Below are 13,092 nucleotides of genomic sequence, written 5' to 3'. Positions count from 1 at the left end.
GCCCACCCGGGTTGGGGCACCATGCAGAGGGGAGCCAGGCTTCTGCAGACCTGCCTGGCTGCAGGAGTGCTGCTCAGGAGACCTGGCAGGGAGCAGAGAGAGCACAGCTTTAGGGTCCAGCCCGTGCCCTGCATGCTGGCGGCCTCATCTCCGAGCACTGGCCTCCTCCCCTGCAGCCTGTGGGCCACAGTAGCCCCTGTCTCGTCAGTTTGCTGGGACTCGGTGCGTGGCCCCCTCGGAGAGATCATTGGGCTGTTCACCCACACGGGCTCTCACTGCCTGCCTCCCCCACCCCCCAGGCATTATGACATCCGGAGAAATGACGACATCATCAACTTCTTCAACGACTTCAGTGACCACCTGGCCGAGGAGGCCCTGTGGGAACTCTCTCTGAAAATCAAACCCAGGAACATATCAAGGAGAAAAACAGACCGGGAAGAGAAGACCTAGGAGCAGGTGCCATGAGCGAGGAGAACGCTCATGAGAGGCTCAGAGGGCGGCTCCAAGACCGGAAGGAACTTTGGACCTGTTACGTGGTGGCGGCGCCCCCTCCCTGGGCAGGCTGCAAGTCTCCCAGCCTCAGAGCCACAGGGCCCGGGTGGGAGCCCGTAGCAGCGTCCTGCCTCCCTCCTCCGCGAGAGCGGACCCCGCGGCCCACAGTGGACCAGCGGGCAGGTCTCAGGACTGACGTGTGAGCCGGCGGTTTCTGCTTTCCCTTCTGTCTCCCCCCCAGCACCCCCCCCGCCCCCCCCCCCCCCCGCCTTGGAGCAGCACAGGGATGGCATCAGCAGACCGAGAACAGTGGCAACCTTTACCCCTCTCCAAGTTCTAGGGTCCTGACTCTGCTGAAGTGACAGATGAGTGACCAGGAATGAAGGAAGGAAGGGGACATTCAGGTGGGTGACAGAGAGGACCCGGGGAGGGTCCTTGTACTTTCCAGACTGCATTTAAAGTGGAAGACGGGGTAAGCTTGTTTCCTGGCCAGCAAGGCACGACAGGGGACCCCTCCGCAGCCCCGGAGCTTCAGTCCTGGTACTGGCCCTCAGAGCTGTCCTGCTGCCCGTTGGCACCACAGGGCCCTCCCGCAGTGGGGCGGCAGCAGTGTCTGTCATCTTTTTGTCCCTTCATCCCCCCACCGGCGTCCCACTGGCCCTCATCCCATCATCTGGCGCTGTGGGGAGCTGGGAAGAGGAGGCTAGAACAAGGGATGACTTTACCATCCAAGAAATACATTTTCTCTGAGCTGGGGCCAGTAGCTCTTGGGTGAGTTAATTCAGAGGGAGGGGAGCAGAGGGGCGTTTCTGTCCCGGGAAGGCCCGTGGCCCCTTCCTCTGTTGCTTGCTGTGTGCCTTAAACTCCATCTCCTACCCCCTCCTGCCTCGCGGGCTCCCCTCTTACCTTACTCCAACCTGGTGGGGCCAGAGGGGCCTCTTCTGGGAAGGACAGGGTGTCCCTAAGGGCAGGGGCCAGGTGCAGAGGCGCCTCCTGAGGGTGGCTGCCACGGCTTTCCCAGCCCCTGGCGGGCTGGCTCTCCTCTGGCAAAGCTTCTTCAGGAGCAGGTGCCCTCTGCCTCCTCCTCCTTCAGAACCACTCTCACTGCTGAGGTTGACAATCTGAGGCAGGGTTTGCAGGGGGTCTCTGCACCCAGAGGTGCCGGCTCCGTGTCAGCTGCGAGTGGAGCTGCGGGCAGGGTGCCGGTGGGAACCAGAACCGGACGGTGGCCCCCACGCCCCCCGCGTCCTGTTTTGCATGATTGAGTGGCCACTTCTGGGTTTGGGGCTTGGTCAGGTGGACTCCAGGATCTGCCTGTGCTCAGTCCAGATTAAACAGAACAAGGAAGAGTCGAAAGCAACATCCGTGGATTAGACTTTTGTCAAGGAGACCACCACCTCCCTTTGAGTCCCTCATGGGTGTTGGAGCAGCTTTTATCAAGAATACGTGGGCTGGTTTTTCCTCTCGTTTGTGCATCCTGGACACGGAGGGGAGAGATCTGTGAACTGTCAGTCACCCCCCCTCTGCCAGTGATGCCGCAGCCGGAACGTGTCACTTTATTATTTAAAGAGTGTGTGTGGAGTCGCTGTTGATGAGCAGTATTGTGTGTGGGTTGGCATTTAGTTTGTTCCCGCTTTAAGTCCTCTCATTTCAGTCTTTCCTCTGCCTTCCCATCTTGCCTCTCGCCCTGGCCCAGCTCCGTTGACTGCTGCTGAGTGCGTGGGGGCCGCTGTGCCCTCGGGGCCCGTGGGTGGTGTGACCAGCACTCACACGCATCAGCGGACGGGGGCGTGTCCGTGGTCAGGGTCTATCCGCAGGTCTGTTCTCAGGCGTGAGCTGGTGGGAGGGGCTTCACCCTTCCTCAATTCAGAACAGACCCTGCACCCACACCCCACCCCCCACAGGCCCTGCCCGCTTCCCTCCAGGAGCCCTCGGCCGTCTGGGCAGACGTCTGGGGCCCCAGGCGGGCAGTGCGGGCGGTGAGGGGCCGGCGCGTCCAGGGGACCGGCGTGAGGGCAGCAGGCGCAGTGTGTGTTTTAACTTATTGGCTGACAGGCTTCCCCACCCCGTGCCTCATAAGACACCACCTGGCTGTGATCGGTCTGTCTTGGGGGCTGAGGCCGGGGCGGGGGCCAGGGTGTGGGAGTGGGTCTGTGTGGCAGACCGACACGATCACGCTTGGTTCCCTGCAGAGTCAGTGCTCACCTGCAGGTGTGGGGGAGCCAGGGAAGGGCAGGTGCGCCCTGTCTGACCTGAACCCCACTGCTGTGCGCCTCCCACTCCCTGCCCCACACCTCCCCGATGTTACATTGTAATATAGACCCCCAACTAACCTGGCTGATAGTGGCATCTTCCTGCAGACATTTCAAACCTGTAACTTTTATATGAAAGGAAAATAAACACAGATGAAAGCCACGGCGCCTGAGTGTGTACGCCATCTGCCGCGTGTGTCAATTAAAGCCACAGTCCGAGCTGCCGCCTCTTTTCTGTGCTGTCGTGGGTGGTGTTCCTGGCACACTAAGGGTGTGGTCATTTGTCCCAGTCCCCAGACTCGCTTGCCGTGAGGGTAGGCCTGACAGAGTGGGATAGATGTCACCAGCTCCTTCCCAGAATGTCCCCTCCTAGGTCTTGTGCCCCAGAAGTGGGTTAATGCACAGGAGCTATACTGCATCCCCCACCCCCCATTGTCCAGGTAAAGACTGAAATTTCTCGGGTAGAATTCAGGGAGCACAAGGGTGTCTAGAGTTGTTTTCAAAGCCCCCAAAGTGCTGTCTTTGAAAGTGTGTCTTCTGCCAGATTCTGTCCCCTACCACCCTGAACGCAGTGCTCAGAGGCTCCGGCCCAGCCCACCTGACCTGCGGGAAGCAGCAGAGCCCCTGTGCCTCACACAGGAGTGAGGTGACCCCGTAGGCTCTAGTCCCTTCTCTGCCTGAGCTGGGCTGTGTCTGCTCCACTCGAGGGGAGCTGTTGGACTCACTCCTAGCCCGCTTGTCGTTTCCCTTCACTGTCTTCCCAGAACCATCTCACATGCCGGTCACTCTGCCCGTCCCCCAGCACGTCCTGTCCCCCCGCACCTCTACTACAGTGAGACCGAGCACCTGGGTGCAGAACCCAGGGCTTTGGGCCCTGCGGGAGGTGCCCACAGAGGTCAGAACTGGGCAGAGATGGGCCGGCGTCTCCCAGCAGATCGCCCCTTAGGTAGCCTCCCCTTGCCTAACCCGAAAGGCAGCAACTTAAAAGGATGTCCCCTTAAGTGGGGGAGCAGGTATTCCTGGGCTGGTCACACTGTTAGGATCTGACAGAAAGGACCCGAGACATCAAGGGAGCCCTCCATCATCCCCGCAGCTGTTTCCCGAGCACCTAGCATGAGCCAGGCATCACCATGAAGCCTCCCAGAACCTTGGGGGCGACTGAACCTTCCCAGTTCTCCCCTTCACTAGCTCTATCCTTGGGCAAATTACTCAACCACTTGTGCCTCAGTTTCCCCATTATCTGCTGTTGTGCATTTGACTGATGGGCACACTGAGGCCAAGAGAGAGACCAGTCAACTCCTGAATCCTCCACTCCCATCTCCCCCACCAGCCAACATTGCCAAGAACCATCTTGATCTGGCCCCAACCCGCCCCCAGGCAACTGGGAGGTGGCAGCAGGAGGTGACAGGCCAGGTGTGGACCTCAGGCCTGAGCCTGCCAACCAGGGCTGCAGGCCAGCGGCTGCTGCAACCCGCTGTGGTCTTTGGTGACTGGGGGTGGGGGCAGGTTAAACCCCTGGGTTCCAGCCCCACCCCCAGAGGGTCCTTCCCAGTGCTTGGGAATCTGCATGCTTAACCAGCGACTCAGGAGGCTGGATGCCCCTCGAAGAGCCGCTCTTCCCCAGCCACCCCTGTGTTCAGACCTTGGAGCCAGGTCTGGCCATGGGTGGCACAAGGCCAGGCTTCTGGAGTGCGATGGCCACGTGGTGCTCCCCCCAGTGGGATGAGACAGGCCCCACACATTCACTTAGACCATTCATTCATTCATTCATGTGTTCACTGGGGGCACATTATTTAGGAACCCGATGAGGCTGGCTTTGGGTCATTCTAGTCCTGCACATGCTGGGGACACGCTGGAGGGCTCTGGCCCTTGGCTGATAAGGGCTCTGGTCCTGGCTCTGCAGCTAATAAGCCAAGTGACCTTGGGTAGGTGGCCCCTTCTCTGTTCCCCAGTTTCTCCAGCTGGTACTAATCGCTTCTCCCCCTCAGGTCTGTGAAGGCTCAGTCAGTTAATACCCGGAACAGTCTGCTGTGCCGTCACCACTGTTAGTACTCATTGAGCATGTACTGGGTGCCATGCACTTTGCTGACCATTGTACCTCATTCAGTCCTCTTAATTGGGAAAAATCACACAAGTGATATGTTACAACCATGATAAATGCTACAAAGAAGAAGCACTTGACATGAAAGAAATTAAATCTGGTTTGAAATCCACTCACAAACATCAGGTCCAGACAGGCTTAACAGGTAATTTATGCCAAACTGGTAGCTTCTGTCTTACACGAACGCTTCTGAGAACAGAAGGGGAAACACTTCTCAACTCGTTTTATGAGTGAAATACAACCTTGACATCAAATCCAGACAAGGACAGTACAAGAAGATTACAGGCAAATACTGATGCAGAACTTCTGAAATAATGTTAGCAACCCCAAAGCAGCAATGTCTAAAAATCAGTGCTCTCTGGGGCCAGCCCGGTGGTGTAGTGGTTAAGTGTACGCACTCCCCTTTGGTGGCCCAGGGTTCGCAGATCCCAGGTGTGGACCTACGTGCTGCTTATCAAGCCATGCTGTGGTGGCATCCCACATATAAAGTAGAGGAAGATGGGCATAGATGTTAGCCCAGGGCCAATCTTCCTCAGCAAAAAGAGGAAATTGGCAACAGATGTTAGCTCAGAGCTAATCTTCCTCACCAGAAAAAAAAAAAAAAAAGAAAAATCAATGCTCCCTGACTGACTTAAGCTCATCCTCAAGTGCAAGGATGGAATGATGTCAGTAAGTGGGTGAATGTACTTGGCCCCCAGTGTGCTAGACCCTTATTTGAGCACCCTTGGCTCAAGGTGTGCCTCTCCTTCCTGGGCACAGGGGAGACTCTGCTTCCCAGCCCCTTGCAGGTCAGCCAGGAGATCTAAGGAGCAGAGATACGTGCCTCTTTGGGCTGGGGACTTCAGAATGCATGTGCCACCTCCATGCTTACTCTTACCCCACAGTGACACATTAGATTCCAGTATTGAGATGGCGGAGTCCCAAGTGGAGGGAGCGCAGACAGGGACCACCCCCACTGCCCCGCGCTGGACTTTATATGAGTGAAAATGAACTTGTGCTAACTAAACTACTGAGATTTCAGGGTTTATAAATTTTCACAACATGGCCTAGCCTCTCCTGAATGCACTGCATTAACAGATTAAAGGAAGAACAGGATCTTAGTAAAGGAAGAACAGGATCTTATCACCTAAGTAGTCAGAAAGGCCTTTGTTAAAAATGCAAAACCTACTCATAATTTTTATTTTTAAAAAACTCTTCATTAAATAGAAATTAAGAACTTCCTTAACCTGATAAAAGTTACCCTCCAAAATCCTATGCAAACATTATACTTAGTGGTGAACTACTCAAAGCATTTCCTTTAAAATCAGAACGAGGTCAGGATTCTACTATCACTTTGTTCATTGTTGTCTTGGAGATCCTAGTCAGTGCTGCAAGAAAAGGAAAATAACCAAGCGATTACTAAGAAAATCTATCAAGGTGGTTAGCTGTACAGTCAGATAAAAATTTATATTTCTATATACAATCAACAATTGGAAAACACAATTCTTAAAGGATCCCATTTATACTAGCATCACAAGTCTTAAGGTACTAGGAATAAACCCAACAAAAGATGTGTGAGACCTTTATAGAAAAAATGATAATCCAATAAGAGGATATAATTGTAAATATTTATGCACCTGACAAAGGAGAATATAAATATATAAAGCAAATATTAACAGGCCTAAAGGGAGAAATAGACAGCAATATGATAATCATCAGGGACTTTAGTACCCCATTTATACCAATAGGTAGATCATCCATATAGAAAATCAAAGGAAACAGTGGCCTTAAATGACACATCAGACCAGATGGACTTAACAGATGTAAACAGAACCCTCCATCTAAAAGCTAGAGAATACACATTCTTCTCAAGCACATGTGGAACATTCTCCAGGATAGATCATATGTTAGGTGACAAAACAAGTCTTAATGAATTTAAGAAGATTGAAGTCATATCAAGCATCTTTGCTGACCAAGAAGATATGACACTAGAAATGAATTACAAGAAGAAAACTGGAAAATTCATAAATATGTGGAGATTAAACAACATGCTACTGAACAACTAGTGGGTCAAAGAAGAAATTAAAAGAGAAATCAGAAAGTACCTTGAGACAAATGAAAATGGAAATACAACATACCAAAACTTATGGGATACAGCAAAAGCAGTTCTAAGAGGGATGTTCATAGCAATAAATGCCTACATCAAGAAACAAAAATCTCAAACAGCCTAACTTTACACCTTAAGACACTAGAAAAAGAAGAAGCAGCAAAGCCCAAAGTTAGTAGAAAGAAGGAAATAACAAAGACCTGAGTGAAATAAATGAAATAGAGACTAAAATGACAATAGAAAAGATGAAACTAAGCTTGTTCTTTGAAAAGATAAACAAAATTGACAAACCTTTAACTAGACTCACCAAGAAAAAAAGAGAGGACACAAATAAAATCAGAAATGAAAGAGGAAATGTTACAACTGATACACAAAAATACAAAGGATCATAAGAGACTACTATGAACAATTATATGCCAACAAATTTGACAACCTAGAGAAACTGATAAATTCTTAGAAACTTACAACATACAAGACTGAATTGTGAAGAAATAGAAAATCTGAATAGACTTATTACTAGTAAGGAGATTGAATCAGTAACCAAAACCTCCCAACAGACAAAAGTCCAGGACCAGACAGCTTCACAGGTGAATTCTGCCAAACATTCAAGGAAGAATTAATACTAATCCTTCTCAAACTCTTCCAAAAAATAGAAGAGGAGAGAACATTTCTAAACTCATTCTATGAGGCCAGCATTACCCTGATACCAAAAGCAGAAGAGGACACCACACAAAAAGAAAGATACAGGCCAATATTCCTGATGAACACAGATGCAAAAATCCTCAACAAAATATTAGCAAACAAGATTCAACAATACATTAAAAGAATCATACACTATGATCAAGTGGGATTTATTCCAGGGATGCAAGGTTCAACATCCACAAATCAATGTGCTACGCCACATTAACAAAATGAAGGATAAAAACCATAGAATCATCTCAGTAGATGCAGAAAAATGACTTGACAAAATTCAACATCTATTTATGATAAAAACTCTCAAAAAAGTGGGTATAGAGGGAACGTACCTCAACATAATACAGGCCATATATGACAAGCCCACACCTAACATCATACTCAATGGTGAAAAGCTGAAAGCTTTTCCTCTAAGATCAGAAACAAGACAAGGATGCCCACTCTCACCACTTTTATTCAGGATGGTATTGGAAGTCCTAGCCAGAGCAATTAGGCAAGAAAAAGAAAAGACATCCCAAATTGGAAAGGAAGAAGTAAAACTGTCACTATTTGCAGATGACGTGATAATATATATATAGAAAACCCTAAAGACTCCACCAAAAAACTGTTAGAATTAATAAGGGAATTCAGGGGCTGGCCCCGTGGCATAGCGGTTAAGTGCGTGTGCTCTGCTGCTGGCGGCCCGGGTTTGGATCCCAGGTGCGCACCGATGCACCGCTTGTCAGGCCATGCTGTGGTGGTGTCCCACATAAAGTGGAGGAGGATCGGCACAGATGTTAGCTCAGGGCCAGTCTTCCTCAGCAAAAAGAAGAGGATTGGCATGGATGTTAGCTCAGGGCTGATCTTCCTCACAAAAATAAATAAGTAAATAAATAAATGAATCCAGTAAAATTGCAAGATACAAAATCAATATACAAAAATCTGTTGCATTTCTATACATTAATAATGAGTTCTCAGAGAAATTAAGAAAACAATCACATTTACGGTTGCATCAAAAAGAATAAAATACTTAAGAATAAATTTAATCTAGGAGTTGAAAGACCTGTACACTAAAAATTATAAGACATTAATGAAAGATATTGAATATGACACAAATTAATGGAAAGATATTCTGTGTTCATGGATTGGAAGAATGTGTTAAAATGTCCATACTACCCAAACCAATCTACAGATTCAATGCAATCTCTATCAAAATTCCAATGGCATTTTTCACAGAACAAACAATCCTAAAATTTGTATGGAACCACAAAAGACTGAATAGCCAAAGCAATCCTGAGAAAGAAGAACAAAGCAGGAGGCATCACACTCCCTGATTTCAAACTATATCACAAAGCTATAGTAATCAAAACAATATGGTATTAGCATAAAGACAGACACGTAGATCAATGGAACAGAAGACAGAGCCCAGAAATAAACCCATACATATATGGTCAATTAATTTATGACAAAAGAGCCAAGACTATACCATGGGGAAAAGGAGAGTCTCTTCAATAAACAGTGTTGGGAAAAGTGGACAGCCACGTGCAAAAGAATGAAATTGAACTCCTATCTTACTCCATACACAAAAATTAACTCAAAATGGACTAAAGACTTGAATGTAAAACCTGAAACCATAAAACTCCTAGAAGAAAACGTAGGCGGTAAGCTCCTTATATCAGTCTTGGTGATGATTTTTTGGATTTGGCAGCAAAAGTAAAAATAAACAAGTGGGACTACATCAAACTAAAAAGCTTCTGCACAGCAAAGGAAATCACCAACAAAATGAAAAGCAGTCTGGGGGCTGGCCCCATGGCGTAGCGGTTAAGTGTACGTGCTCCGCTGCTGGCGGCCCAGGTTCGGATCCTGGGCGTGCACTGATGCACCGCTTGTCAGGCCATGCTGTGGAGGCGTCCCATATAAAGTGGAGGAAGATGGCCACAGATGTTAGCCCAGGGCCAGTCTTCCTCAGCAAAAAAAGAGGAAGATTGGCATGGATGTGAGCTCAGGGCTGATCTTCCTCACCAAAAAAAAAAAAAAAAAAGGAAAGCAATCTACTGAATGGGAGAAAATGTTTGCAAATCATATATCTGATAAGGGGTTAATATCTAAAATATATTTTAAAAACTCATACAACTCAATAGCAAAAAAACAAACAATATGATTAAAAAATGGGCAGAGGGTCTGAACAGACATTTTTCCAAAGAAGACAGACAGACGGCCAACAGGCACATGAAAAGATGCTCAGCATCACTCGTCATCAGGGAAATGCAACTCAAAACCACAGTGAGATATCACCTCACACCTGTCAGAATGGCTATTATCAAAAAGACAAGAAATAACAAGTGTTGGCAAGGATGTGGAGAAAAGGGAACTCTCGTGCACTATTGGTGGGAATGTAAATTGGTGCAGCCACTATGGAAAACAGTATGGAGGTTCCTGAAAAATTAAAAATAGAACTACCATATGATCCAGCTGTTCTGCTTCTTAGTATGTATCTGAAAAAAACAAAAACACTAATTTGAAAAGATATATGCATACCTGTGTCCATTGCAGTATTATTTACAATAGCCAAGGTATGGAAACAACCTAAGTGTCCACTGATGGACGAATAGATAAAGAAAAATATATGTATACACAAACACATACACACACAAAATGGAATATTATTCAACCATAAATATGAATGAAATCTTGCCATTTGGGACAACACAGATGGACCTTGAGGGCATTATGCTAAGTGAAATAAGTCAGAGAAAGACAGAATGTGTCATCTCACTTCTATGTGGAATCTAAGAAAAAACAAAAAGCAGAAACTCCAAGCTAGTAGCTACTGAGAACAGACTGGTGGGTGCCAGAGGTGGGGAGTGGGTATGGGAGAAATGGGTAAAGGAAGTCAAAAGGTACAAACTGCTAGTTATAAAGTAAGTCATGGGATGTGATGCACAGCATGGTGACTATAGTTAATAATAGCATATTACATATTTGAAAGTTGCTGATAGAGTAGACCTTAAAAGTTGTCATCACAAGAAAAGCAATTTTGTAACTACGTATGGTGACAGATGTTAACTACAGTCATGAACCGCATGACGTTTCGGTCAACGACGGACCACATATGCAACGGTGGTCCCATAAGATTAGTACCATACAGCCCAGGTGTGAGTAGGCTGTACCATCTAGGTTTGTATAAGTACACTCTGTGACGTTCACACAGCAACGAACTCGCCTAATGACACCTTTCTCAGAACGTGTCCCCATTGTTAAGCAACGCATGACTGTAGACTCGTTGTGATCATTTTGCAATACATACAAATATCGAATCGTTATACACCTAAAACTAATGTTATATGTCAATTATACCTCAATAAAATATAAATAAAAATTAAAAGACTTTATTAGAAAATAAAGACCCTAATAAGATGTACACATATTTGTGGATAGGAAGGTTAACTTTCTTAAAGATGTCAATTATGTATATATTCAAAACTATTTCAAAGAAAATTCCCACATGATTTTATATGGCCCTTGACAAGTTTATTCTAAAAATGTATAAGAAAGAATTTCCACTTCTGGTAATGTCAGACTAGGTAATTCAGACGAGCCCTCCTACTAGGAAAGCCATACAAAATATTTTAAAATCCTTGCCTGAATTCATCAGAGAGGTGGCAGGTGAATGAAGACTTACTGGGCCAGGACTTGGGAGGACACAGAAACCCAGGGAGGTAAGCCTGATCTTTGGAGTCACATAATATTAAGGGCACCTGCCAATTCCAGAAGAGGTGGCTGAGAGCCCTCCAGCACTTCTGACAAAGGGAGATTTAAAAGAACTCACCATACCTTGAGTTGAGACCCCAAGGAGGTACGCTCTGCTGTGAGAGTGACCACAAGTCTACTGGCCTCACAGCGACTGGGCCAGCTTCAAATCAGCTCAGTCCCCAAACATGGATTGTTAGTGCCCAGGCACCTGCCAGAGCAAATGCAAAGCCTTGCTGGAGGAGGTTAACATCATCCTAAGCCTCAGATTATTTCTTTAATTTTTCATGTATAAAAAAAACAGGAATACAAGGAGACAAGAAACATGAACAGAAAAAGACCAGAACAACTGACAGAATCAGACCCACAGGGGCGGGGGTTTTGGAGTTACCAGACGTAGATGTGAGAGCACAAGGCTCACTCTGTTCTAGGAGTAAGACAAGATTGAGAATTTGGGCAAATAACGAAAATATAAACAGAGGACAAATGGAAATTCTAGAACCAAAAAATACATTAGCTGATAATAAGAACTCAGTGAATATGTGTAACAGAATTCGTGAACTGGAGATCGATTAGGAGCTACGGGTAGAATGAAGCATGAAGAGAGAAAAAAATGAACAAAACAGAAGGTAGGAAGAGACATGGGGATGACTAGTCGTAAGTGTAATTGGAGTGCCAGAAGAAAGGAAAAAGCAATTAGAGCAGAAACAACGTGCATAGCAGATTATTCATGATAGCCAAAAAGTGGAAACTATCCGAATGTCCATCAACTGGTGAAAGGATGAACAAAACGTGGTATTTCCATGCAAAGGAACACTACTTAGCAATAAAAAGGAGTAAACTGATGCTACACCATGGATGAACCTCAAAAAACATGCACGTGAATGAAGCCAGATGCAAAAACTACACATTGCATGCTTCTATTTACGTGAAATGTGCAGGAAAAGCCATTCCACAGACAGAGAGCAGATTGGCAGTTGCCCAGGAGTGGAAACAAACAGGCAGGAGGGATGTTTGGGGGTGATGGAAAATTTTTTAAACTAGATCATGGTGATGGTTGCACAACCTTGTAAATTTACTAAATATAATTGAATTGTACATTCAAACTGAGTGAATTTTATGATATATAAATTACACTTCAATAAACTGTTTTAAAAAGTTTTCTAAAACTGATTGTGCCCGTTATCAAGTTCTTGCTCCTCGTGTCCAAGTGCACCCTTTATTCGCTGCTCTGCAACGAGCATTTCCCCTCCACAGCGAGCACGGGGTTCCGTCAGTGGAGAGCACGGGAGGACACTGCAGGAGGGAGGGCTCTGGCTGTGGTGCTCGGTTCTTTCTTCCTCCTCTGACCACGTGGCTGCCAGAGGCACATGTGGAGACATCCACTGGCAGTCTGCCCCAGCCGTGCACCCACATCTTGCAGCCTCTCAGCAAGCTCGCAGCCCAGCCGTGGCCTGGTGACCAATTCACTGTGGCTCCCCAGACGTGGACACCGCACACCCCAGGCCTTGTGCCATGCTGCTGGCAAGCAGGCTCCCAACTCCCTCTGCATGCCCACCCGCCAGCCCTGGCCCACTTGCACCTCCAAGGGATCACTCCTGCTCACCCAGCTCCGGTGTGGGCCACCCAGTGAGTTTCTCTGCCCCCCAGGGGCTGCAACCACCCCTCCTCCAGTGAGTTCTGAATCCCAGCCTTGGGGAGTTGGGCCCTTCTGAGTTTTGCCTTCCTTGTGTGCTCAC

The 13,092-nt window shown here is 47.4% G+C and overlaps 1 protein-coding gene across 5 annotated transcripts in view; it reads left to right on the top strand.

The window, feature by feature from the left end:
* RAPGEF1 (Rap guanine nucleotide exchange factor 1) overlaps nt 1–2,969 on the top strand; it is a 143,361-nt gene extending 140,392 nt beyond the window's left edge. For all 5 annotated transcript variants that reach the window (XM_058524341.1, XM_058524340.1, XM_058524345.1 and 2 more), the window contains one exon: nt 300–2,969. In XM_058524341.1, the coding sequence (XP_058380324.1) occupies nt 300–450 (151 nt within the window). In that variant the 3' untranslated portion in view covers nt 451–2,969. The remainder of the gene's footprint in view (nt 1–299) is intronic.
* The last annotated feature ends 10,123 nt before the right edge of the window (nt 2,970–13,092 follow it).

This window comes from Diceros bicornis, chromosome 28, assembly GCF_020826845.1.
Source record: "Diceros bicornis minor isolate mBicDic1 chromosome 28, mDicBic1.mat.cur, whole genome shotgun sequence".
Taxonomy (NCBI): Eukaryota; Metazoa; Chordata; class Mammalia; order Perissodactyla; family Rhinocerotidae; genus Diceros; species Diceros bicornis.
Note: the sequence above shows the minus strand (reverse complement) of the source record. Positions and strands in the feature narration are given on the sequence as shown.